Raw genomic sequence first — 25,606 nt, forward strand, 5'->3', positions numbered from 1 at the left:
CCATATCTGAAAATCACACTTTTAAAATACTCTCATATATCCAGGTTTTCTTTTTACGTAAAATTGTTGTTGAGGGATTTTCATTTTAGTTAAAGTCATCTTTTGCCCTCCTTGGAAGATTTATGAGGCCCCCTAATGGCCCCTGGCCCCATATTTAAGAACTGGTCTAGATCGTCTAATAGAGAATTTAATTCGTTCACTTTTGATTTAAATGGTCCCTTGAACTCTATTGTTGCATGTTAATAATAACAACATGTCGTCTGATTTTCCTTTTGATGATTCTGGATGAAGTTTTATTGTGGTAGCGATTCCAACTGTTGCATTTTGACACTACTATGGCATTTTTCTCAGTCACTGTCGTTATATCGTGACACCTTTAGTATGTGGTCTTTTTCCTCTTTAAAAAAAAAGGTTTTAGTAAGCTTGGAGGTCTGGTAGAGCATGTACTCTATACAGGTTTGTAAAAATAAGCTGGAGTCTGTGCAGACTAAACTCATGTCTGTGCGGTTCAGCAGTAGAGTCTTGCGCACGCTTGGAAATCTCGCGACATCTGCACGCGCGGAGCACTAAAGCGCTGCTGTGTCAACACCCCGCGCGCACACATCGCTCCTCAGCCTGCCGAGAAATTCACTCTTCTGCGATGAGGTGAGACCGTTATCTTTACAGCCATGTTTAGCCACTTTACACAGCCATCTCGGTCATATTACACTAAATATAGCATTGTTTTAATTCCGTGTGCGCGAATCCCAGACATGAGAAGCTCCATGACTTCCCATGGAACAAAAAGTGGTTAGGCACGTCTTTGCACTTGCTCTAGATTTGACTTCATACCTTCATTTCGTCAATGAAAAAACATTCGACACGCCATCACCCGATTGAACCGAAATCTGCAGTATAGTAGAAAGTATGAAGCGTGGTAAATGAATGGTTTAGGAGGAGTTTTCGCGGATGAGTGTTTCCAGCTTCCTCCCACAGTCGGGGATGGTGTCAAAGAGCTGCATTGTGTCCAGCTGAATGTGAGCGCTCGCTTTGGACTCTGAAATGAACACGAGAGCATGGCAAATGTGTGGCTGCTCAGTGGATTTTGAGTAGTTGGAATAATATTTGACCCGAAAATTAAATATATAATTAATCATAAATGGAAAAATCCACACGTGTTGTCAGCTCGAGTCGTTATTACGCTACGCTACTATGCACGCATATTTTGTTTGTTTGTAGCCAGCATCAGAGTGTTGTTTTGTGACGTTATAATACACTAACGAATTTTTCAGACGAATATAACGTTTCTGTTACAACACTACACGCATATATGTGGAAAATTACTGTGTTTAGCGGTTTTCAGATTCTGTCTCTGCGCTTTCTACTAGTAGGCTTAGACTATGATATTAATAATCTTATCAATATTTAATGTCTGTGTATTATTTGGTAAGTAAACACCTTTAGGACATTCCCTGTGGCAAAATAACCCTTGTCAAGGGTTACATTGCATTGCTTCCTAAATAAATCTTTTTGAACTAAAACAACCTTTGCATTATGTAAGGGATATGTACTGTCAGCTGGTTATTATGGTAAACAAACCCTGATTGAATTTATTTTGTGATAATAGCCAGCTGATGGATATATTTGCCAAAATTGACATGAAATGAAGCTTAAAGCTTCCAAGAATAAAATATTTGACATGTGAAGCAAACCCTGCATATTACACTGCCATACAATGTTAATTAGACCTATATTATCTAACAACAAACTGATTGATTACTAACAAACTGTTGTCTGCTACTTATTTCAAATTAGATGACAAAAGTGTAATATATGCATTATACATTTTTGATAATAGAATTGGACTACTTTTTGATTACTTTAGACTGGTCTCATTTATTACATTGATTTAAATAGGATAATCTTGTTCCACTGATACAAAACATACAAAGTGAAAGAAACAATTCCATTCGCTGCTATTAACAGCAACTGCATTAAACATGACATTATGTCAAGGTTTCCCAAACGGGATGAATGATGAAAAAATAAAAATTAGGATCTATCAATAAATTATGAATCATTTATTGCTATTTTGTGAATTATATTGTGATCATGTAATCAATAAAAAGTAACTGTAGTCTGATTACGAATAACTTAAAATGTGATTTAATCTATTTACAAGTACTTCATTTTTGTAATCTGAGGCTACTACCCAGCTCTGAGTACACATTTTTAAAAATCTGAACAGATTTTAAAACACTTGACTTCATACACTTGCCAAGGCTATAAATGATTAAAGAGAAAAAAATGGGCTGAGCATTACAGACTACCAGACTCTCAAGTTGTTATGAACACAGCAAACTCACAGAGAAACATGCACCTCATTGCTAGAAAATGCACAACAAATGAAAACAATACGTGCTCAAAAATATCAGACATGTTAGATCTTCAACGAATCTTAGACTAAGCAGTTGTCTTTGAAGTCTGTCAGCTCTTGACTGCTCAAAACCTGCTGACTGACTCTGACTTGAAGCAACTAGAGTTGAATTCAGACTGTAAATGAGGGCAAAAGTTGTGTTGTGATCCAGCAGTTAGCTAGCTAACACGTCTCGACAGTGTACCATGATATTAAAATAGCTCAGTTGTCATAGTGAGCCATGAAATATGTCGATTTGCTCTCATTATTCAACAACACTTGACTGCTCAGTCACGATTAACCAATTAGAAAGATATAAAGATGTATAGATGTTCAGAGAATATGAAATGTAACTTGTTATTGCATGAAGAAACCACAATATTACGAAACACTGACATTCTCTTGACTTCCCTTTTCTGATTTGTTTTCCTCTACTTCAGACTATGATGAATGCAGTCTGGGCTGTCAATAGTGTAATGGAGTTGAGGTGAGAATGGCACTTTATCAGTCAAAATCAACCAAAATGGGAAAATCGAGACTGTTCCGCATTTTTATGATAGTGGGTGCCATCTTCATGATCCTTCTTATAATCATATACTGGGATGATGTGGGGGCCTCAAATTTTTACCTGCACACAACCATCTCTGGACCCCATCCGTCACGACTCTCTCCACAGAGCCGTCGTGACCCAGAAAAGAAAGTAGAGGAAGACAAAGAGGGCTCGTTTTTGACAGACATTGATGCTTTTGTAAACCAGTTTTTAGAAGGAACCGCAGACCCCACGGAACAGGTGAGAGGAGAACCACCCCCTGGAGACCCCCACAATCAGTCCTCTGAGAAATCAGAGGAGAAATTTGTCCCGAGGCGAGAGTGGAAGATCCATCTGACGCCAATTGACCCTGAGAAAAAACAAAGGCAGGAGAGTAGAAAGCAGCTGATCCAAGATGTGTGCAGTAACAAAAGTTACTTTGACTTCCCCGGAAAGAACAGGACTTTTGACGACATACCCAATAAAGAGTTGGATCACCTCATCGTGGACGACAGGCATGGGATCATTTACTGTTATGTTCCCAAGGTGGCCTGCACAAACTGGAAGCGCATCATGATCGTGCTGAGCGAGAGCCTGTTATTGGACGGGGTGCCCTACCAAGACCCTCTAGATGTTCCTCAGGAGCTCATCCACAACAGTAGCCTGCACTTCACCTTCAACAAGTTCTGGAAGCGTTATGGAAAGTTCTCAAGACACCTCATGAAAATCAAGCTCAAGAAATATACCAAGTTTTTGTTCGTCAGGGATCCCTTCGTGCGACTGATCTCTGCCTATCGCAACAAATTCGAACAAGAGAACGAGGACTTCTACAAAAGATTCGCAGTCATCATGTTGAGGAAATACAGCAATTACACGGATCCACCGGCGTCGGTCGTGGACGCTTTCGCTGCTGGGATTCGTCCGTCTTTCTCCAATTTCGTTCAGTATTTATTGGATCCTAACACTGAGAAAGAGATGCCTTTCAACGAGCATTGGAGACAAATTTACCGTCTGTGCCATCCCTGCCAGATAAATTATGATTTCGTGGGGAAGCTGGAGACCTTGGATGAAGACGCTGAGCATTTGTTGCGGATTCTCCGTGTTGACAATGTCGTTGAGTTCCCCCGAAGTCATCGCAACCAAACGGTCAGCAGCTGGGAGCAGGACTGGTTCGCCAGCATACCCTTGGAGTCCAGAAAAGAGCTGTATAGGCTATATGAAGCCGACTTTAAACTGTTTGGATATTCCAAACCAGAGAAACTGGTACATGAGTGATACGCTTATCGCCAACTTTACTGCGGTGATGACAAGATTTTCACACAAGGAACTGGGCAATAGGAGCACCTTCTGCTTGGTTCTTAATGTGCGGCTCTCTTACATGATGCTGTTTATAAAGGCCCTTTCACATGACCAGATGTTTGGCTAGTTCACATGGTCCAGTAGGTAGATACTCAGATTGAATCATCTGCTTCCTAAAAGCATCTTTCTCCATTGACAGCTTTAAGTGCGGCACCAAACACATGAATGAAGAATTCGTTTCAACAACTTAATTTGTTCCCTCATTTTAGTTAAATTGTGGCCACTGATCTATAATAGAAAAGTGAAAGTCATTAAAGTGAAGCCACGCGTCGCCATATTGCTAATCCCTAATATTCCCATACATTCCATTGAATTAATAGGAAATCGTACGAATTTAACGATAAAAACATCATCTAATAAATTTGTGTTTTTAAATTTGAAGCCTCTCTGTACATTCTTACAATGCAAACACAATAGGTATGTAAACGGTTATTTTTATTAATGTCAAAAATTTTCCCTACTTATTTAATAGCTACGTTTATTGCAGTAGCGAACATTATGAACATGATAATCATCAGACAGACACGACCTCAACATATACATAACAAATAACAAAGTGCTCATTCTGAAATCTGAAGAAAGATTTATGCTTTGTATACACACATACCTTTATTCGCCTTGTACAGTTATTAATTGTTTATATATGTATTTTTAAAGTGTTTTTTTATTCGTACAGTAGGTGCTAACTGCAAATGTTTCAACAATAATTTCATTAACACCATACATTTTGAAGCAGGTAATGATTTAAACGGTGGTTAAATTAATTATTTATTTATCATACAACATTTTACATGGTAACGGTAATGCTAGTAAACATTTGCGCAATCATGGAGGGTCTGAAATAGATCAATCAGGACATTAAAAATATACACATCATAATTTATTCAAATAAATAACTGATGACATACAGTATGGACATGAAGCTTTATTTCAAGATGTAAAGTTAAGCTTTTCATTTCAGTATAGACCAATATAGTAACAGAGGCTATTGTATTATTCATTGTATATTCATTTTAATTTCTGATACTAATACATTCATGTTTAATAATTAATAATTCCTGATCAATTGCATACATAAAGAAATAGGCTATATTTTGTGTTGGATCAGTTACCTGTGCCGGCAGTGCGCAGCATACACACCCACCTAAACGGTTTAAATATATCGCTTATACTGCCCAAAAAGACCATAACATCTGAAGTGAAAATTCATTTACATACACATAACACAAAAACGAATCCCGTTGACTGATTTGCTTCAAATCGGTGATCTTTAGGTCAGCGGTTTGCCTGTAACTCAATGGTGCTCTCTGCTGGTAGGCATTAGTAAGATGGCGGATCGAACACTTCCGGTTGGCGGTTTAACACGCGATGAGCGATGCAGTCATATATAGATCAGTGATTGTGGCCATGTTCTACTAATTTGTTTCCTTGTTCGATTGTGGCCACGATTGAACTAAATTCAAATGAGGGAAGGAATTAGTTAGCCATGATTGAACTAAAACAAATGAACTAAGTAATACATGGCCATGATTTAGCTGAACTAAAATGAGCAAATAATTTAATACAAAGTGGCAACAATTCAAAAATAAAATAATTGTGTGAAATAGTACACCATAGCCATGATTGAAATAAAATGAGAGAATGAATGAGTACAACTTGGCCAAAAATTAATATGTTGAGGGAACGATTTTCTTACGTTGTGGCCATGATATACATTTTTCTATCGCAAAGATTGTAGGCGATGTTTTAGCAGTGCCTGTTTTTTTGTTTTGTTTTTTGCTTCCTCTGAATTATATTTTGAGGGCTCTTAAAGCCATAATATGGACATGGTTGTTCATTTCTTCCCCCTTTGCTGCTGCCTTTTTCCTCAGAGCTCAGTCAGCTATTCGGCTGCTATGCTATGATCTTACAGCTCAGGTAATTGGCTAAAAACATGCTGAAAGTAAAGTTGATCAATAATTAATGGGAAAAGCATGAAAAGCATGGCTGACTGTCCCACTGGCACTTTGAATAGATCAGCGATAAATGGTGCAGTAAACTTAATTTTGGTGTTGCGATAGTCCTGAGGGTAATATTGAGTCATGTGAAAGAGCCTTTAGGCCTTTGTGGAGCTTGTAGTCATTGAAAGAAATACTGTAGTGAATACACATTCCTTGCACACAGGTTTCCCCAGTATCCTATTAAATGTGTTAGTCTTATTCGTATGGACCTTATGGACAATATGAGAGACATTTTGATGGATACCTACTCAAAGAAGCCTGCACAATTTTCTTTATATATATATATATATATATATATATATATATATATATATATATATATATATATATATATATATATATATATTCTCAACAGTGTTTTAAAAACAAACTCATCACCTCATTAGTATTATTCTTAAAATGTAGATGGATGTGATAATTCCCAGCAAGAGACCTTTATCCCTCAATTTAAAGTTGTATAGTTGTATGTTTTGCCTAAAGAACCATCGAACTAATATATCACAAGACATTAAAAAAAAGTATTGCACATTTAGCAAGTGCACATATTAGAGTATTTTAGAATATTTTTGTAAACTTTTACAGTTAAATGTGAAAAGTGAAGGCACTTTTGTCCTTGGAAAAAAATCTACATAATATTTTGAAATGCACGCAAAAGTTTTACTATTAATTTTTTTTTTATCATAAAGGGATCACTGCTCCTACAGCAGTTTCTTTTCTTTAAGATGGCGTGTTTTTTTAAAACACGGAAACCTCAGTTTTTATGTTTCCATTGATTTTTTTTTCCAGCCTTTTAAAGTAGTTCATGGTCCTTTATTGCACAGAATTGCCAGTGTTCTGCAGTGACGCAATTAAATGGAGTATATGACAAAAATATATTTCTTTTTAACAGAGGCTGGGGTATTCTTATATATGGCCTGTTCTTGTTAAGCAAATCTTGCCTTTCATCATTTTGGTCCTTTTATTCTGTTAGTGTGTAGCAGGGACTGGATGAGCCCTCTGATCTGCAGCATGCTATAGATGTTAGCATGTGTGCCTTGCAGTCATTCATAAATATGCATCACTCATGAATATTGTAGCAAACTTACTGTTTTTTGCTCTGTTGGGTTTAGAGGGTAAAATAATGGCCATGTTTGGATATTGTTAGGAATATAATTGCAGGGGTACAGGGTATTTATTTCTTACTTGTCAAGAGTAATTTGGTGTAATTGCTTTAGACCGTTGAAGCACAAATGTCAGTATTGTTTATAGTTCCTCATCTAGTCACGAGTCGAACATGGGCATGTGCAAAAGATATATATAAGGGTTTATTAGGAATGCATTTTTTTTCTTTACCAATAAAGTGTTTCTTTTACTTTCCATCATGTTTTTATGACACATTTTGCACATTTGATCACATGTATAAAATCAGTCTCTTAAGGCAGTTCGAAATAAGAGGATGGAAGAAGTGGATTAGATTGTATACTGAAGAAGGGAATAATACTGTGGAGCACGAGTGTAGCATGATTGTTGTGGAAGTGACGGGTCAGAAGGAACGGGACGTCCCAGTTGAGGGGAAGCCATGATTCTGAATTACCGCACTGTTGGTCTTATTAGGTAGCAGTGCCTTCGGAGAAAGATTTCATTTAAAAAAAAAAAAAAGTATTTTTGTAAGCGAGTCTTTGACTTGCAGTTAAAACAATCAAAGCTCCTACTTAAAATAAAAAAAGAAAAAGGGTATGGTTGTGCTTATAATATGTGTTGCATCATGGAAAAGATCCGATTTGTAGCCACAGTTCTGGCTGTGCTGTTGAGATTTGTCAGATCAGTTCCAACTTTTCCTATTTCATAAACCATGATTTCTGTTATGTGTGCAGTTGCCTATGCTGTTGATTTCTGTTTCAAGATGAGGACCTGTTTTGTATACATCTGGTGCCACGTTGTACAAAGAAAAGTGTTATATTGTTATGTTAAGTGATTGTCTTGATGCCAATATTAAGAAAAAAAAGTTTGTTTTTTTAACCTGGTGTTCTTTTCAGTCATAGGAATTTCTTAGTTGCATGAAATATTTTCAGGAGATCATGCTGAGATCAAAAGGGAAGCATCTGTTACATTAAATCAGGTCTTAGCAAGTATGTTCTTGACATTTGGTTTGGTTTGCTTTTTTTTTCTCCTTTGGGCAATGTACATAGCTCTTCTTTTATTTATTATGGTATTATTTAAGAAAAAAGTTCAATAAAGTTCAATGCATGGTGCAAACACTGTGAAATTGTCATCTGCTCTTTATTTGCCTTATGGGAAATGCTGTTAATTTCTAAAAGAACTGTGTTTATTCAGTAAAAGAGCTCCGATGTTCATCCTGACCCTAAACACACACATTTGTATAAGTGTGTATATTTATGTCATTGTAAATTATGGATTAGGGATGAGTGTTGAAATTAAATTCCGATCAGAATAAATATAATTGGATATAATTCTAGAAATTTAACTAAATCATGTGAAAAATTATACTGGAATAGAAAATACGATTTTAGTGTTTCTATCAAAAATTTATTTAAATTTTACTTGCTGTTTCTTTTTAATTGTGAAACTGCTAGCAATTCTATTTCTAGCGGTTTCTGAGTGAAATTATTTTACTCCATTTTTCAGTGTAAAAGTGAATTTTTCATTTTTAAATTAGCTAAAGATTACATTGAATTATTATTAGTATAATTATTTTTAATTTTAACTTTAGCCGAGCCTTGTATAAGTACAATACAATACAATAAAATACAGGAAATAGGTGCAATTAAATATATCCAGGATCGGCATTGGAGTGTTGTCAGGTCCTAACCACTAGATGGCACAGAAGTACAAAAGTCCACTGCATGTTGAGAATTTACATAGCTATGAAATGTGGTCATGTGATCATGCAGTGTCCAGGCATTCAGATTCTGACCCTACGTTATCTTTATGTAACATTCCCCACTAGCTTTGGTAAACTGTCTGGCTATTGAGAAAACAGGAGTGTTTAAGACGTGTCAGGAATTTTATTTTTAGTGTTCCCTTGTGTTGTAGGTACTACCAATGTACTGAAACAGACAGGAAGCTTCTTCCTTTGACTGTAAGGAAATATCAGTGTGTGGAAGAGTTTTGTCACGGGGGTCACACAGAGCAGCGGTCACACGTGGCCCGAGCTCTTTCCTTTACATCACCCTTCATGGCTTCATGAACCACTCAGACAAGACCGGTCTTGATTCCTGCACAGATTTGTTCCATATTTATGAAAGTGCACAAAACTTACAATGGAAATTGGACGGGATGTTACGAATGATATTGCTCATGGTAGTTTTTCTAGCTCTAGGCTCTTTGCAAAATTAGAAATTCTCACTCCGGATCATGCAGGGGTGTAAGCAGCATATTTGCTTTGATTTGCAATTGACGTTAAAGAGATTAACGTCATTTTATTCTCAACAATAAGAATATCTATTCATAATAGGTGTAATGTGGCAAGCCGTATGGGTAGTTTGTAGTTCTATCTTGGGGTATAGAGCCTAAAGATATTTGGAATAAAAGATAAATGCAATATGCAGCATGACTCATTTAATAGTTTTCTTCCACAGGCTATTCCAAAAAGATGAATTAAAAACGTCTGCTACCTGCTTAAAAAAAACTGTATTTTATAGTCTAAAAATCAATATTTACCCTATTAATTCAGCCTCCAGAGCAGTTTCTGTCTAAATTAATGATTTCTCTTTGGTCTGTGGGAATCTGACTTATTATTCACTGCAGATGCATAAAAGCACATTTGAATTAAATAAGAAATAATTAGATTATTTGGGATTTAAACTGCAAAATTGTAAACGTGCACTACGGTCCTGAGATCAAGAGAACTGTTTCACTCCCACTGATATCAAATAGACCTCTCGGGTTAAACAGAAGACGAGATGCTTGACAAGAGTTTTGCAAAGTGATTGCCATTTTAATTTGTTAAACATCAAAATGGCATGGCGGTATTTTGTGCTTTATTAATTTAATCAGAAACAGCCAATTGATTTTCTGCCGCTCCCTCTTTTTCTCTGGACTACAGGGATTTGTTTTTTTTAGCTCTAATAAATGTAGACAATCTCTTTTTTGTCAGTTTTTCAGTGGTGTCTCTGCATGTCACAGTGATCATTTTCAACAACTCTAATGAGAAATGCTAATGAAAATGGTCTGCCGAGAGGTCGCATGGACTGAGGGCATAAATTCATGTCAGTCAAGTTTTTTTTCCCATTCACAGTGAAATTAGTGGTGTCAACCAATGTACTCCCCTCTGATTGAATTAGATGTCTGAAAGGGCACAGCAAATGTTAATGACAACAGGTTTAATTTTAGCTGGTGTTATAAGGAAGGAAAAGTTTTTCTTAAGAGCTATAGAAACATATTCTCCCTTATATGCACATAAGTATTGGGACACACTTCTTAATTATTATATTCAGATATTTAATTCAGGCCCATTACCAGAGGTGTATTATATCAGGCACCTAGCCATGCAGTTTGCATTTACAAACTTTCTGGGGGAAAAAATGGTTGTTTCTGAAGAGCTCAGTGAATTCAAGCATGGCATTGTGACATGATTCCACCTTAGCAGTAAGTCAGCTTGTGAAATTTGATTCCTTGGTCAACTGTAAAATGTATTATTAAAAAGTGGAAGCATTTAGGAACAGCAGCAACTCCATGAAGCCGAAAACCACCTAATGTCACAGAGCAGGGTCACAAAGTGCTTGAGGCGCATGGTGCATGAAAGTAACCAACGTTGCTGACATCATAGCTGAATGGTTAGAAACTTCCACTGGCTTTAAAAGGATAGTTCACCCAAAAATGAAAATTCTGTCATCATTTACTCACCCTCATGTTGTTCCAAACCTGTATGAGTTGCTTTCTTATGTTGAACATAATAGAAGATATTTTGAAGATTGCTGTTGGTGGCTCTCATTGACTTCCATAATAGGAAAAAATATATACTATGTAAGTCAATGGGAACCAGCAACTGTTTGTCTTTAATATATCCTCTTTTATGTTCAACATAAGAAAGCAACTCATACAGGTTTGGAACAACATGAGGGTGAGTAAATGATGACAGAATTTTCATTTTGATATTTACTCAACATGAGGGTGAGTAAATATCAACATGCTGAAAACATGGTGAAAAACCAAATGTGGCGGGAGTTTTATGGAATGGGTTTCCATGGCCGAGCAGCTGCATGTAAGCATTGCATAACCAAGTACAATGCCAAGCATCAGAAAGACTTATGTAAAGCACAACACTGGACTCTGGAGCAGTGGAAACCTGTTCTGTGGAGTTATGAATCACGCTTCTCTGTTTGGCAGTCTGATGGGCAAGTTTGCCTTGAAAATGTTACCTATTGGATTGTGTCATCTATAAAGATAGACACTGGTATTAGGCCTTATGGTGAAGCCGTTTCCCATACATGGGGCACTAAATTATTTTCATTTTTAATAAAAAGATCTATTGGTTTTGAGCGAGAAAATAAAAGTTCTCCATGTGTTATCCTGAAGTAGTTCTTTCCTCGCTTATTCATATTTTGATCATGAGTGATGAGGCTCATGTGCTTCCCTCTCAACCAGTAATTCAATTCAATTTTATTCAAGCTTATTTGTATAGTGCTTTTTACGATACAAATCAATGCAAAGCAGCTTTACAGAAAAGTAAGTTTCTACAATTTTTACTAGTAGATTATCATTGGTTACTGGTTTATGTACATATGGCAGAAATGTACGGAAAAATAAATTAAAGAAATAATAGAACAGATGATGAACACTATTGACAGCAATTATTATATAATGCAATCAAACCTATAGCAAAATTTGTAGTTCTGTATGTTGTTTCAAGGTTGGCATCACCTGAGTTCCTCTGAGGGGTCAGCATCATCTCTTCTCAGGTGTTCTGGAACCAGACTGAAGACGCAAAACAGAGAAACAAATAGAGACATAATTAGCGTAGCTGCTGTTCCAACCAAGTAAAATAAATTATGTAATAATATAAAAACTTCATCATCATGGGAAGAAGGAGGCGGGAACCGGCGGACAATCAAAATGAACTCTAATTACCAAATAAAGACAAAACAGCGCGACAGCCCTCGCGGATGACTGTCGCTCACGAATAAAAACCAAACACAAAATAAAATCCAGGACTGGTCCTCTCTTGTCCTTCACTGTTGTCGCTCCTCTTTTGTATCCTTCCAATCTCCTCCGTGGGACTCGACACCGGTGGGTCGAGCAGGTATCGCTCATTTCCAATCACTCCACCGGCCTCGCTCCGTTCCAACGGCTCTCGGCCCCGCCCCACTCGTCACAAATTAGTTTAAACCAAGATAAAGAAAAATAATGCACATTTGATCAGATATAACTGCAGTCCAAGATTATGAGATGCATTATTTGAAATGCGTTTTGTGACCTTAGGGAGCGTGATGGATTGAAGCATGGTAAAAGACTAGTTAGGTACGCAGGTGCTAAACCATTTAGGGCCTTATAGGTAAGAAATTATAATTTGTAACTGATATGGAACTTAATAGGTAGCTAGTGCAGAGACTGTAAAATTGGGGTAATATGATCATATTTTCTTGACCTCATAAGGACTCTAGCTGCTGCATTTTGGACTACCTGTAGCTTGTTTATTGACGAAGCAGGACAACCACCTAGAAGTGCATTACAATAGTCCAGTCTAGAGGTCATGAATGCATAAACTAGCTTTTCTGCATCAGAAACAGATAACATGTTTCGTAGCTTGGCAATGTTTCTAAGATGGAAGAATGCTGTTTTAGTAACATGGAAAATATGATTTTCAAAAGACAAGTTGCTGTCTAATATAACACCCAGATTTCTGACTGTAGAGGAAGTAACAGTACATCCGTCTAGTTGCAAACTGGAGTCTACGAGATTGTGTGTACTGTTTTTTGGTCCAATAAGTAATATCTGTCTTATCTTTAATAGGAGAAAATTATTATTTACATTTTTAACACTCTGTTAGCTTAGATAATTAAGAAAGTTTCATCTGGTCTCGTTGAGATAAATAGTTGAACATTAAAGATTTCGGACACATTTCCCTACAAAAGTTAACAGCAAAAGATACCCTTCAAAGAAGATTTCCACCAATATCTGTGGATTTTGCTTAATTAAAGGTTGAACATTTAAGAGTGGTGTTAGTTGACCTTGCTGTCAGTATTTTTATCTCTTTTTATTTATTTCTTTATTTTTTGAAAGGCCAGCTGGCATGTCCCCAGGACTTAACCCAGGGAGATGATTGCAGATGTTTACATGCAGCACTCATCCTCTCTCTCCTCTTGATGGAATGCTATTACAGCTGATGGTAGAGCAAGCCATCACACATCTGCCATGTCACTAAAGTCAGAGCTTCCACCCTCTGTAGAGAAGGTGATAGCATCGCAGGGATGGAGTTGTTGTCACTTTGCTGTCTCCACAGGACATAAGTGTCCTGTAAACATGTTTTGGAAAAGATGTCAGGCTGGGCATATGGCCTGCGGTGCAAACAGCTTTCTAAAAAATGCTGAAACTATGTCTGCAGAAAAGGGGTCAATGATGTGACCCAGATTTGATTTGTCCAGATCTCTAGTTTATTTGAAAATACATTAAAATGTATGATGAGTGTACTTTTTAATATCTGAAATTATTAGATTTTTTTGGGTGCATAAAAATAAAAATGATAAAAATGAAAAATAACTTTCTACAAGAATAACATTCTTGAAAAGAAAACATTATTTATGATTATGGATTGCCTAATATTGTTTCAGTCCCCCTTGTTCTGCCAAAACAGCCCTGATGCGTCGAGGCATGGACTCCTCTGAACATGTCCTGTGGCACCAAGACGTTAGCAGCAGATTCTTTAAGTCCTGCAAGTTGCAAGATGAGACCTACATGGATTTGTTGGTCAAGCACATCCCACGGATGGTCAACCGGATTGAGATCCAGGCAGTTTGGAGGCCAAAGCAAAATCTTGTCATGTTCCCAAACCATTCCTGAACAGTTTTTGCAGTGTGACAACTGTATTATCCTTCTGAAAGATGGCCACTGCCATCAGGAAACAACATCGCCATTAAATGGTCTGCAACATTTTTTTAGATAGGATTTACAAGTCAAAGTAACATCCACATAAATGCAAGGATCCAGGCTTTCTTAGAAGAACATTACCCATAGTATTACATTGCTTCTGCTGCCTACCGGTCTACCTCCCTTAGTCCATCCTTCTGCCATCTCTTCCACAGGTAAACAACACACACGCACCCATCCACCAGATCTAAAATCAAATGTGATTCATCAGACCAGACAACCTTCTTCCATTGCTCCATGGTGCAGGTCTGACTCTCACATGCTTATTGTAGATGCTTTCGGCAGTAGAAAGCTGCTTCACTGGCTGTCCTTCTTTGCACTACTTTTTGCAGGCACTAACCTCTAACCACAAAACTTGCCGTTTTGGACATGCTCTTACCCAACTATTTTGTCCTTGTCAAAGTAACTCAGATCTTTTCACTTGCCCATTTTTTTTTTCTCCTTCCCTCACATGAAATTCAAAAACTTCTTGTTGGTTTTAATGGCTGATCAGGGTATAAGGACCGAGGATTTTCATTTTTTTCCATTACTGACCCTGTCATTTGTCTTACGTAAAGGTCTTTTACACTACCTCTAAATGGATTCTACACATGGACCATTTGTGACACATGACATCCTTCTTGGAAACTGCAAAGGTTTAATTGGTCGGTTATCATAAAAACCTCATCTAAAGATCTGAAAATTTGAGACAATAGCACTTAAACTGTATTACTTGATGATTTATCACTCTAGATGTGATTCAGGCTGGAGATTCAGGTCACCTCTGCATCTTTATTGATGATGAAGTCATCTGTCTCCAGTCTGCATCCTAATGTAGCGAAAGCCCAATCTTAACTATATCCTGCAGCGACCACCCTTGGTATATTTATATTCCCTCTGGTCTTCCCTTTGACATCTTGAGAGAATTTGTGGGCTCAAGTTGATGCGGCACAGCTAATGGATCAAAGCAAAGGAGCTCTAGGGATCCACTTCTTGAGTGTTTGTATTAGCCGTATATAATCTGTGTCCTCTTGATGCGAAACCACTTGCATATCGTGTCCTGTAATTGCATTGGAACACAACATGAGTACTACTAATGTCCTGTGTGTTGGATATTTTCAAGCTATGCCATGGTATGGCTTTGTTTATGTTGGATGTTTTTCGGGGGAAGCGGGTGTGCAGATCATCATGAGTGTATTCAACCCATGCTCTCACTCTGCTGACTCTATCTAGGATTTATCCTAGGAAATGAGTGGCATTAATGGGAATGTCATAGACGGAATCGGTTGGATGATGTGTGACTGTCTGTATTCACAGACTCATCCTGCTGAGGTTAATGGTAATGTAACCACGGTTAAGATGAATCGTAGAAGTGACATTAGCACTGTGAAGGAGGAGGATCTATCACTGGAAATCACTTGAAACCACTGAACTGTTTGGTGCAGGTTGGATCAATGGAGTTCACATGATGACCAAAGGTGATTAGGAGGGTAAAGAACGGAGGCACACGAGTCGCCCATTATACTTTCTTATACTTGAGATATTACTATCACTGAAAGCTTCCCAAGTTTTTTCTCTAATGATCCAATTTTGTTGATTGAATGCTGTATAGAGGAGACTGCAAATAGTTTTAACCTTATCCATTACCATCCTTAGTGTTTTATAAAAAATAATAATAATAATTTCATTCAACAGAGGTGTATATTTGAAATTTCTATTCACCAAAGAATTCCCCCAAAAATGTTTCATGGTTTCCATAAAAATATTAAACAGCCACAGGGTACGGGTGGGACATGTCCACCACTTTTTGCTAGGGTCGATATTGTGCCTACCATTTTTTGAAAGTAATTTTAAAAATATCTTCCGGAAGGTATAGCATGTTGTGCTACAAACAAACAAACAAACAAAAAAACAATAGTGCTCGTGCGACCACCTGGGAAAGTTAGTCGTAAAAGAGCGACCAGTGGGAAGAATGAGTCTGGAGCCCTGAACTGACCAGCTTCCTATTAATGATCTAGCACCATGTTTCAAAATTCTCTGATGCCGCACCTGGTACATCGATGTATTTTTTAAAAGTGAAAATTAAGTTTTTCCACCTCTTAACCAAGTCCCTGAGTAAATTAGGTTATAAAATAAAAAACAGGCAAAACGAGTTGCGCTGTGTCCGTGCCACTTGTCAATGCAAAGTTACACAGCACAGCTGTTTTCGACATTGATAATTATAAGAAATGTTTCTTGAGCAGCAAAACAGCATTTTAGAATGACTTTTTAAGGAACATCTGACACTAAATATATTGGAGTAATAGCTGCTGAAAATTCAGCTTTGCCATCACAGGAATAAAGTATATTTTAAAATGAAAAACAGTCATTTAACAGTGAAAAAAAAATGATGTAGAGTTTACTTTGAAACAAATTTCACTCAGGAATGGAAACATTTTGCAAATAATTACACAGAACACATTAGATTAAATATGAAATTCTTAAATTCTTGTAAAACCTACTTCAATGATCTGTTTTATTTACAAATTTGAAAAAACAAACCTTTACACTAAAATATTTCACAACAAATAAATGAAGCTTTCATAAGAATAAGAGTTTTTCAAAAAACATAAAATAATCTTTCTCAGACTTTTAAGTATATATACACTTTTTTTGCATGCAAATTGTACAGATTTTTTATACAGATTAAATTTGTTATTGCTGAATTGCGTACTCAACAATAGTCGGTGGAGTGGGTTTTAACATTATAAAAATATTGCACAATCATTTTAATTATCTTGGAGGAATTTTTATTGATTTGCACAAAACCCAGGTCTTTGTAATGAATTACTGTGATGAGAGTGGACCAGACTCCATAAGCCAACATCAGTGTACTGATGAGAGCAAACCCTGCAGCCATGTTCCGACATCTAGTGGAGGACGTCCAAGAAGAACCAGTTGGGAGAATCATCTTCTTATTAATAAACACGGCTTTGAAATGATCTGTTCAGTGACAGACCAGAGCAACAAATGCAGCACAGGGCTGGTTTGGTCAGCACAAGAGACTGGAGAATTTGCTGTGTAATTCGCAGTTGCACTCTTTTAAAACACAACAATAACACAGAACAGACTCATCTGATATTTGATATTTATAGCATGGCTATCTTGATTTGTTACTTGATGATCAAACCTGAAGATGATGTTCTCCAGCATGATTTGAGATGAGCTAGAACTCAATGATTCATAGAACTATTTCTTCAATTTAAACATTTTATTTTTCAAAAAAAAAAAAAAAAAAAAAACCTGAAAAATATTTAATAAACTTGTGGTATATTATTTGAGATTAAAACATTAACCTGTACTTTTTATTTTGTAACTCTTCATTAAAACCATGGACTACAAACTACAAATGTAATTTGTTTGTTTTTAAATTGTACTAAAATAACAATGCAATCAATTGGTTGTATTTAGTTAAGTTTGATCAAATCAACATTTTTATTTTGAATATTCTTTATGGTAAATATAAAATATCACTTTACACCGAAAGTCTCCGATTGTAAGCTTATAATGCCAGTTCATCTGAGGGATGATAACATCTGCCATCTCTCTAAGACATTCTTATACATTCATTTTTTTCCCCACTTTTATTCAAGAAGTGCTCCTTGTATTTTCAATGACACCCCTTTCCTGTGAAAGACGTGCTACTGAGCTGCAGTCTTTATCTCTCCTGAACAGAATTACTATTCATCAGCTTCCAATATCTGCTCAGTAGACGCTCATTCTTACTAAAGTGAAATACTTGTAGTCTAATCAAGCCCCATTCTGCATATTGAGTGATGTGACAGTTGCTAATCAGAATTAGCATGAATATGAAGAGCACTGTTAGTTTTGATGATTGCATGTCTGTGGAAGATAAAGATGGAGCTGTTGCTGAGAAAAGGATTCTTGACGATTAATATTTGAATGAGGATATAATATATATTGCTTCATGTAAACTCTTTTGTTTCTGTTTTTGGAGTGTTCCTATACTAGGTCATTCAGATTTCCTCAGAACCTGAACAAAATATAAAAAAAATCACACACACACACACACACACACACACATTATATATATATATATATATATATATATATATATATATATATATATATATATATATATATATATATATATATATATATATATATATATATATATAATTGTTTTATTGTTTTGTAGATTTATCATTGATGATTGTTTGTTTTTCATGTGGTACATTATGTTCTTATATACTTTGGTGTGTAGATCTATTCATATCAAAAGATCCGAGGGCAGCTCTGCTTGGTGAAATCTGATTCTATTCACGTTGGTTTTTATTGAAGAAGGCAAGTAATGATTCACAATCAAGCACAGTACATTTAATGACATCAAATTGCTATGAATCTTCACATGGCATTTAGAACCTTTACCTTCTGTCTGACCTTCATTTTATTAATGCACGCTTGAAACTCTCAAACAAGTAGGAGGTTTTTTTGTGAATGCAAATGCATGTTTATATGATTATAAGATAGTATGGTATATCTATTTAAAACAATGTAAAAAAAAAAAAAAAAACAGGATTTCAAAACTTTTAAGTCAAGGACCCTGATATGATGATTGTGATGGTCTCCTTTTCTTAAACATAATTCCATATATTCATACACTGACATATTTACACTGTTTGAGAAACACAATAAATGTGTGAAATTACAGATAATAGAATAATGAATAGAATATGAAATAACTGAATTGCACCAAAGCCAAAGAAAATGATTATATATCTAGAAGATATTTACTTCATTTAAGTTTAAAGAGTATTTTCTTTTTTTTAACCAGTAGTAAAGTACAGTTAGATGCATAACCTGAAGCTTTTATTACAGAAGTGCTTTTCACGATGAATAATTCTTTTCATAGCAGCTTCATACATAAACTTAAAGCCATTAAGGCAAAAAGTCAACGGTGGCAAAGAGAAACTCTTCTGAAAGTTACAAGCATAAAGTAGCATTTAACATATGTAAATCATAAGGAAAGAGAAATGGCTACTTTGAAATAAATACATATTTTCACAAAACTTAATGCAAATTTGTTTCTTACTTAAACTTGGCTGTCAATAGTAAGCAGAATGAAGCATAATAATATCCAATTCAGTAAATGTGTTTAAAAGTATGGTGTTAAATGTTTTATTAATATTATTAATTAAATTATTATAATTAAATTATATATTGTGTAAAATCTTTTATTCTGTGGAGCCTTTGTGGGGCTCCCAGTTTGAAACCCAGAGCCCAAAATTTGGTTTAATTTTTGCATGTGAAGTCAAAAGTATATATTTTCTAACTGCTGTTTAGATTTTTGTATTCACTATGGTGTTTATCAAACAACACCAAATACAAGAACACAGAGACAAAAGTAGTAGTTTCATATAACAGCAGTGGCTCCGGGCATGTGACCAAAAGTGAGAATCCTATTGGTTGGCCAGTTTTCTTCACCTGAACATAAATGCTCAATTAAGGCCTGTTCACACCAAGACAAATGTTTGAATGTGAAAATTTAGTGCGATAAATATTTACATTTGAATGAACAGCTGGTCAGACCAACATGAAAATTCGCATGCAGTCAGTGCGAAGGAATTCTTTTTTTTTACCGGGATATGTTCTTATCTCTTTTCAGTTAGAGGTCAGTGATGTCTATACAAAACTGTCCTTTATTTAAAGGAAGTCCCACTTTACATCAAGCAACTTTTATTCATGTACAATATATGTGATGATACAATGTAACTGTGGACAGTTAGTTATGAATACAAACTATGCCGATGTTGCATCAAATCATCGGAATCACATGCTTTTTGGCAGTACTACAAAGCAAATGATCAATTCTTAAAGAGAACGTTCACCCAAAAGTGAATATTCATTAAACTTCTATGACTTTCTTTCTTCTGTGAAACACAAAAGATGTTTTGGGTGAACTATCCCTATAAGTGCCCTGCTTCCTTTTGAGACTATGCACCTTGACTACAAGTTGGATAACTCAGGATTGTTTGTAGACACTATCTTCTCTGAGAGGCTTTGGAGCGACACCATTTGGCTGTTGTTAGAACACCAATCAGAAAGAGTCTCCACCGACACCTGGCTCACGGCACCCTGTCGCCGGTCAGATTTCTGCTTTTTGAGAGAAAGCAAACTGGACAGTTTAAAAGAGCTGGAGGATCTAAGGACGGAAAGCATTCTCTGATGATACCTGGACCTGACTGCTCTGGCAGAGCGGTACAGATCGCCCAAGAAACAATAGCAGATGGGATTGAGGCTGGAGTTAGTGAGGCCAAGCCACTGCGCAAAAGGACGACTCTGCAGAACCCAGTGAGGTGGATGAACCTCGTGGTCAATCAGGATGTCTGCAACGTAAAGCGGGAGCCAGGAGATGGCGAATAAGAGAACCAGAGTGACCACCACCTTGGCGATCTTCTTGCGCATCTTCAGATGTATAGCGTGCATGGCATGGCTGTGTGGATCAAAATCGTCGAAATGATGAGAAGCCTTCCAGAGCTTCCTTCCCGTCAGAAAACTGATGATGAGGTTGAAGGTTACGGGGATGCAGTAGAGAGCTACGAAGAGGAGCACGTTGTAGACCTGCTTGAGTCTCGCCTGCGGCCAAAGCTCTCTGCAGATTGGCACGACGATGTCGATTAAGTGGATCTCGTCCAGCTTGATCATGAAGAGTAAAGGTGCGCAAATGGCCGAGGACAGGATCCAAACGCATACGATGGTGATGTAGATCTTCTTCTGGGTGAAGTACGAGAGGGAATTGAGCGGGCTGTGAACACTGTAGTATCGGTTGATGCTGATGACGGTCAGGCTGAGGACACTTGCAGACACGGACACGGCCTGGATGAAGGGAACGGCCCGACACAGGAGGTCTCCGTACACCCATGCGGTGTAGATAGTGTGGCCGAGCGTGATAGGCATGCAGATGCAAACCACCATCAGATCACACACTGCCAGGTTGATGAGCAAACTCCGGGTGGCACTGATGCTCTGCATCCTCTTAGTCTTCTGGCAGGTGAGCATTCGAATGGCCATGAGATTTCCAATGAAGCCCACCCCAAATGATAATGAATACATCACGGTGAGAGCGATAGTGGTGGGCTCTTTGATTGTCAGCAGCAGCAGTCTCTCCAGCTCTCCACTCTGGTGGAGGAAAGCATCGTTTGTGAAGTCCTCGGCATCGTGGAAAGGGGCGTTCGAGGACAGCAAGGCGTCTGAGAGCAGAAGCTCTTTTTTCAGCAAGCCTGCGGTGAAATTCATATTCCGTTTGTTTCTCCTAAAGGTTCGGGGGATATTTGTGATGTTTGATATGCGGTAGTTAGAATCCAATGGCTGCTTCAGGCATCCCAGAGTCGATTACTAAAGCTCAAGGCGTCTTCATCTTCAGCCAAAACCAATAAGCTAATGAAATCCATCATTTAGCCAACCGCCCTCTACGGAAACATGACACACATTAGGAGGGAAATTAAATTACAAGGTAACAAGAAATTCAAGCAATTGCACTGACTCAACTGTAAGCCTTAAAATGCAGTTCCTGATTAATGATAAATATCACAAATAACATTTTTCTCCACATTCTTCTTATTTGTCATGCTAGATTACATTGTGAATTATGCAAACCACAATAAGTCAGCTGCTTAAGTAAGATAAATTGTGTGTGATATTGTGTGATGCTTCTTAGGGGCACCATTTAGCAAAATTACTCTCATTTCAGACAGTTTTGAGCTACATTTTGTAACCAACAAACACAACCTCAAGGAAAAACAGGCATTTGTGTTACTGGTCTTCAGAAATAATTAAAATGTAATCTCAGCACAGGCTAGTACTAATTAATTTCATATACGACATATATCTCAGTCTTTTAATAACCCATGTTTTTTTTTCTTCAAAATTAAGCAAGATTAAACTGCATATACTCAAACTCTCAGGAACGAATGATCTGGAGCCACAACAAATCTTTCAATCTAGCTGCTTAAACAGAATAAATTGCATACTGTGTCGAAAATCCAACAGTTTTAAAGCAAAATGTTCTTCTGTTTGTCTCCGCAAGTTAAGTCCTTTTTTTCCTTATTTACTTCTGTCATGCATTAGGTAATTATCGAATGCACAAAACTGCATCGAAATGAATGAATTTGAGTAATATCAATACATACCGATGGTTTGTGTGCAGTAGCAGGTGCGAGCGCATCATGTGCAGTTAGAAGAAGGACTGAGTTCAGTGTGCTTCTCCTTCATCTCCAGCTGATGGGAAGAAATGAGCGACTCTCTGCTGCTATGGGAGCAGTTTTGTCATTCACCTCAGAGCTCCGCACACACCGAGCTGTAGCGCCTGAGTAATTAAAGCGGCACTCGCCAATGTTTTGCTAATTAAAAAAGTTGTGCACATAACCAAAATAACATCACTTTGCATATTCGCACGAGATGAAGACTCTACAAATGACATTTTTGTTCAAGAAAAATCCGTTTTATTCTACATGGAACGGGTCGGCTCATCGTGGGTGCCTCCATGAGATCACATGACCAGCTGCGTCATCCAATTAAATAATAATAATATGTTCACCTTACTTAGAACAAAAAGTAGGCTAACATAAAAACACAAAAAGTGCATTTAAACAAAACCAACAAGCACACCAAACAATCTGATCAGCTCGGGTCAATATTGTTCAGAGTTATAAAAAAGTGTATTATAGGCACTGCTGGAAGCTTTAACTGCATAAATGCTATTGAAGAAAGTTTGCCTTATATAGATATTTACTTTCTCACATTGTGTGGTGAAAGTTGTCACAGAGGTAACCTACAGGTAATACAGTCTATTATCAGCTTTTAATGGCTTTTTAAGCTGTAACGTTATATGATGTGATGCCCTTATGATGTAATGCACTTTATTAAAGCACTTTGTTTGAGCTATATTTAGCCAGCCTGATGTAAGGCTACACATCAGCTCTCTCACCAGTCTTTGACGTCATGTGGAGTCTCTGCCAAAAAACAAGAACACAGTGCATTATCATTGATTATAGAAAGATTCGTGACCACTTATCACTTGTATACTACTTTTCAAAAGTTTGGGGTCAGGAATATTTTTTCCCCTTTTCTTTTATTTAGCAAGGATTTATTAAACTAAACAAATAAACACATTTATGATGTTACAAAAATCTTTCTCTTCTAAACCTTCTGTTCATCAGTTAATTGTCATAAAGTTAATATGTCAAAAAAATGGACATATATTTGAACATATTTCAATGTGAATAATAATAAGGAATTTTTATTGAGAAGCAATTCAGCATATATGAATGATTTCTGATGAATCATGTCACACTGCAAACTATGATGCTGAAAATCCAGCTTTATCATCACAGGAATAAAAAGCATTTTAAAACACATTCAATAAAGTTATTTATAATGATAATAATAGTATCAATTATATATATATATATATATATATATATATATATATATATATATATATATATATATATATATATATATATTAGGGGTGTAACGGTTCACAAAATTCACGGTTCGGTTCGATACGATACACTGATGTCACGGTTCGGTTCGGTTCGGTTCGATACGTTTTAGATACAGCAAAATGTAAAAACATCTCAACTTTTCAGAATGCCGCAAGCGCACCGCGGGTCATGTGACAAGAACCAACCAATCAGCTTCATCCTTTCACGTAACAAGGTTGAGAGCTCAGCCAAGATGAAGGAACAGCTGATCATAGTTGTATATGGATTGCAATTTTGAAATAAATTTAGTAGCAGAGCTACTGCAAGCGATTTTTAGAGCTGCAAATCCATTTATCTTTCGCTGAAATTTCCGCGTCTCATGGAGAGAGCACGTCATTGTTGCTTAGCAAAGACAGACGCCTCATGAGCGCTTCTGCCCGAGCGCTTTGGAAAGGAGGAGAAATTGAACGCATTGGCTATTTTGCAACGAGCCTTCAGCGCGTACTGAGTGAGCGAGCGCCTGCTGAGTAGCCTAACATAAACATATAAGATGGTGTTTTTTTCTTCTTCGGGAGTGTCAGGGGCGTTGCCTGTTACGTTGTTTGGGTTATTGGGCTACCTTGTTGAACGCATATCATTATATTTCTATCTCTCTCTTTTTTTTTTTTTTTTTCAAATATAATTAATTACTCCAACGAACCGTTCGGTATACATAATGCGTACCGCGTACCGAACCGAAAGCGTCGTACCGAACGGTTCAATACGAATACGCGTATCGTTACACCCCTAATATATATATATATATATATATAATTGATACTATTATTATCGATTGCCTCGTAGACAGTTGATACTATTATTATCGATTGCCTCATAGACAGTAAAAGATTGCCTGCGAGCTTCTCCTCCGGTCCATACAGTCATTTCTCTACTATGCGACAGAGAGTCGCAGGTTATGGCGCAATTATTAGCCTATTTTTACAAAAACTGCTTCTACTGGGCCACAACGTAAGATACAAGGTAATGGGGCTTTTTATACATTTTCGTGTTTCTTTAAACGAGTCTTTAAATGCCTCAGATGTAAAGTTATTCGCTGTCAAAGTTACGCCAAAATGAATGGGAGTCAATGGAATGCTAACAGCAGGTGGGGGTCCACTAGCCAATGAAACCCTGCCCCCCTAGAATTTAATAGTGCCAGTGCGCCACCCTCGAGAAACGTTACGACATGGTTTACGGCACTGATTTCGAACACTCATTGGTTCTCACTTAATTCGTCACAGATTGCGACATGTGTTTCAGTTGATTGACATTTGAAATGAGTGTCGCACCTTCACGGAGAGAAAACCTATCTTTTAAAGTTTTTTTTTTAAAGTTATGTAATAACTACGTATTAACAAGGAGACCAGGCTGAATTTGGACACTTTCTACACATATACTTATGTTTTATTCATAAGTATGTTTTATATTGGAAAAAGAGTTTTATGCTAGTTTGACTGATTGTTAAACTTTCATGCTACAGTAAAATGCTTATGTGCAAAGACAAAGTAAAACATATTTTGTGTTCTTTGAGAATGCATGTGATGTCACAGTAGAACAATACTATTGATGTATATATATATATATATATATATATATATATATATATATATATATGTGAGCATATTTTTAGTATTGATTTCTTAGGATGTTTCACCACAAGCAGACCCAGATGGATCTCTGCATCTATTTTTTGACATTGATTTTGTGGAAAAACACAAATTCTGAGTCACCCAGA

The 25,606-nt window shown here is 36.9% G+C and overlaps 2 protein-coding genes across 2 annotated transcripts; one reads left to right on the plus strand and one right to left on the minus strand.

Annotated features, from left to right (window-relative positions):
• The first annotated feature begins 511 nt into the window (after positions 1-511).
• LOC113092143 (carbohydrate sulfotransferase 12-like) lies at positions 512-6,554 on the plus strand. The gene is made up of 2 exons (XM_026257751.1): positions 512-645; positions 2,836-6,554. The coding sequence occupies exon 2, from the start codon at positions 2,889-2,891 to the stop codon at positions 4,197-4,199; it is 1,311 nt and encodes a 436-aa protein (XP_026113536.1). The 5' UTR covers positions 512-645; positions 2,836-2,888; the 3' UTR covers positions 4,200-6,554.
• Positions 6,555-19,859: 13,305 nt separating this feature from the next.
• LOC113092145 (neuropeptide FF receptor 2-like) lies at positions 19,860-22,716 on the minus strand. The gene is made up of 2 exons (XM_026257753.1): positions 22,537-22,716; positions 19,860-21,816 (listed from the first exon to the last, which is right to left on the minus strand). The coding sequence occupies exon 2, from the start codon at positions 21,641-21,643 to the stop codon at positions 20,354-20,356; it is 1,290 nt and encodes a 429-aa protein (XP_026113538.1). The 5' UTR covers positions 21,644-21,816; positions 22,537-22,716; the 3' UTR covers positions 19,860-20,353.
• Between the last annotated feature and the right edge of the window lie 2,890 nt (positions 22,717-25,606).

The sequence above is a fragment of the Carassius auratus genome, unplaced genomic scaffold (assembly GCF_003368295.1).
Source record: "Carassius auratus strain Wakin unplaced genomic scaffold, ASM336829v1 scaf_tig00214480, whole genome shotgun sequence".
NCBI classification, from domain to species: Eukaryota; Metazoa; Chordata; class Actinopteri; order Cypriniformes; family Cyprinidae; genus Carassius; species Carassius auratus.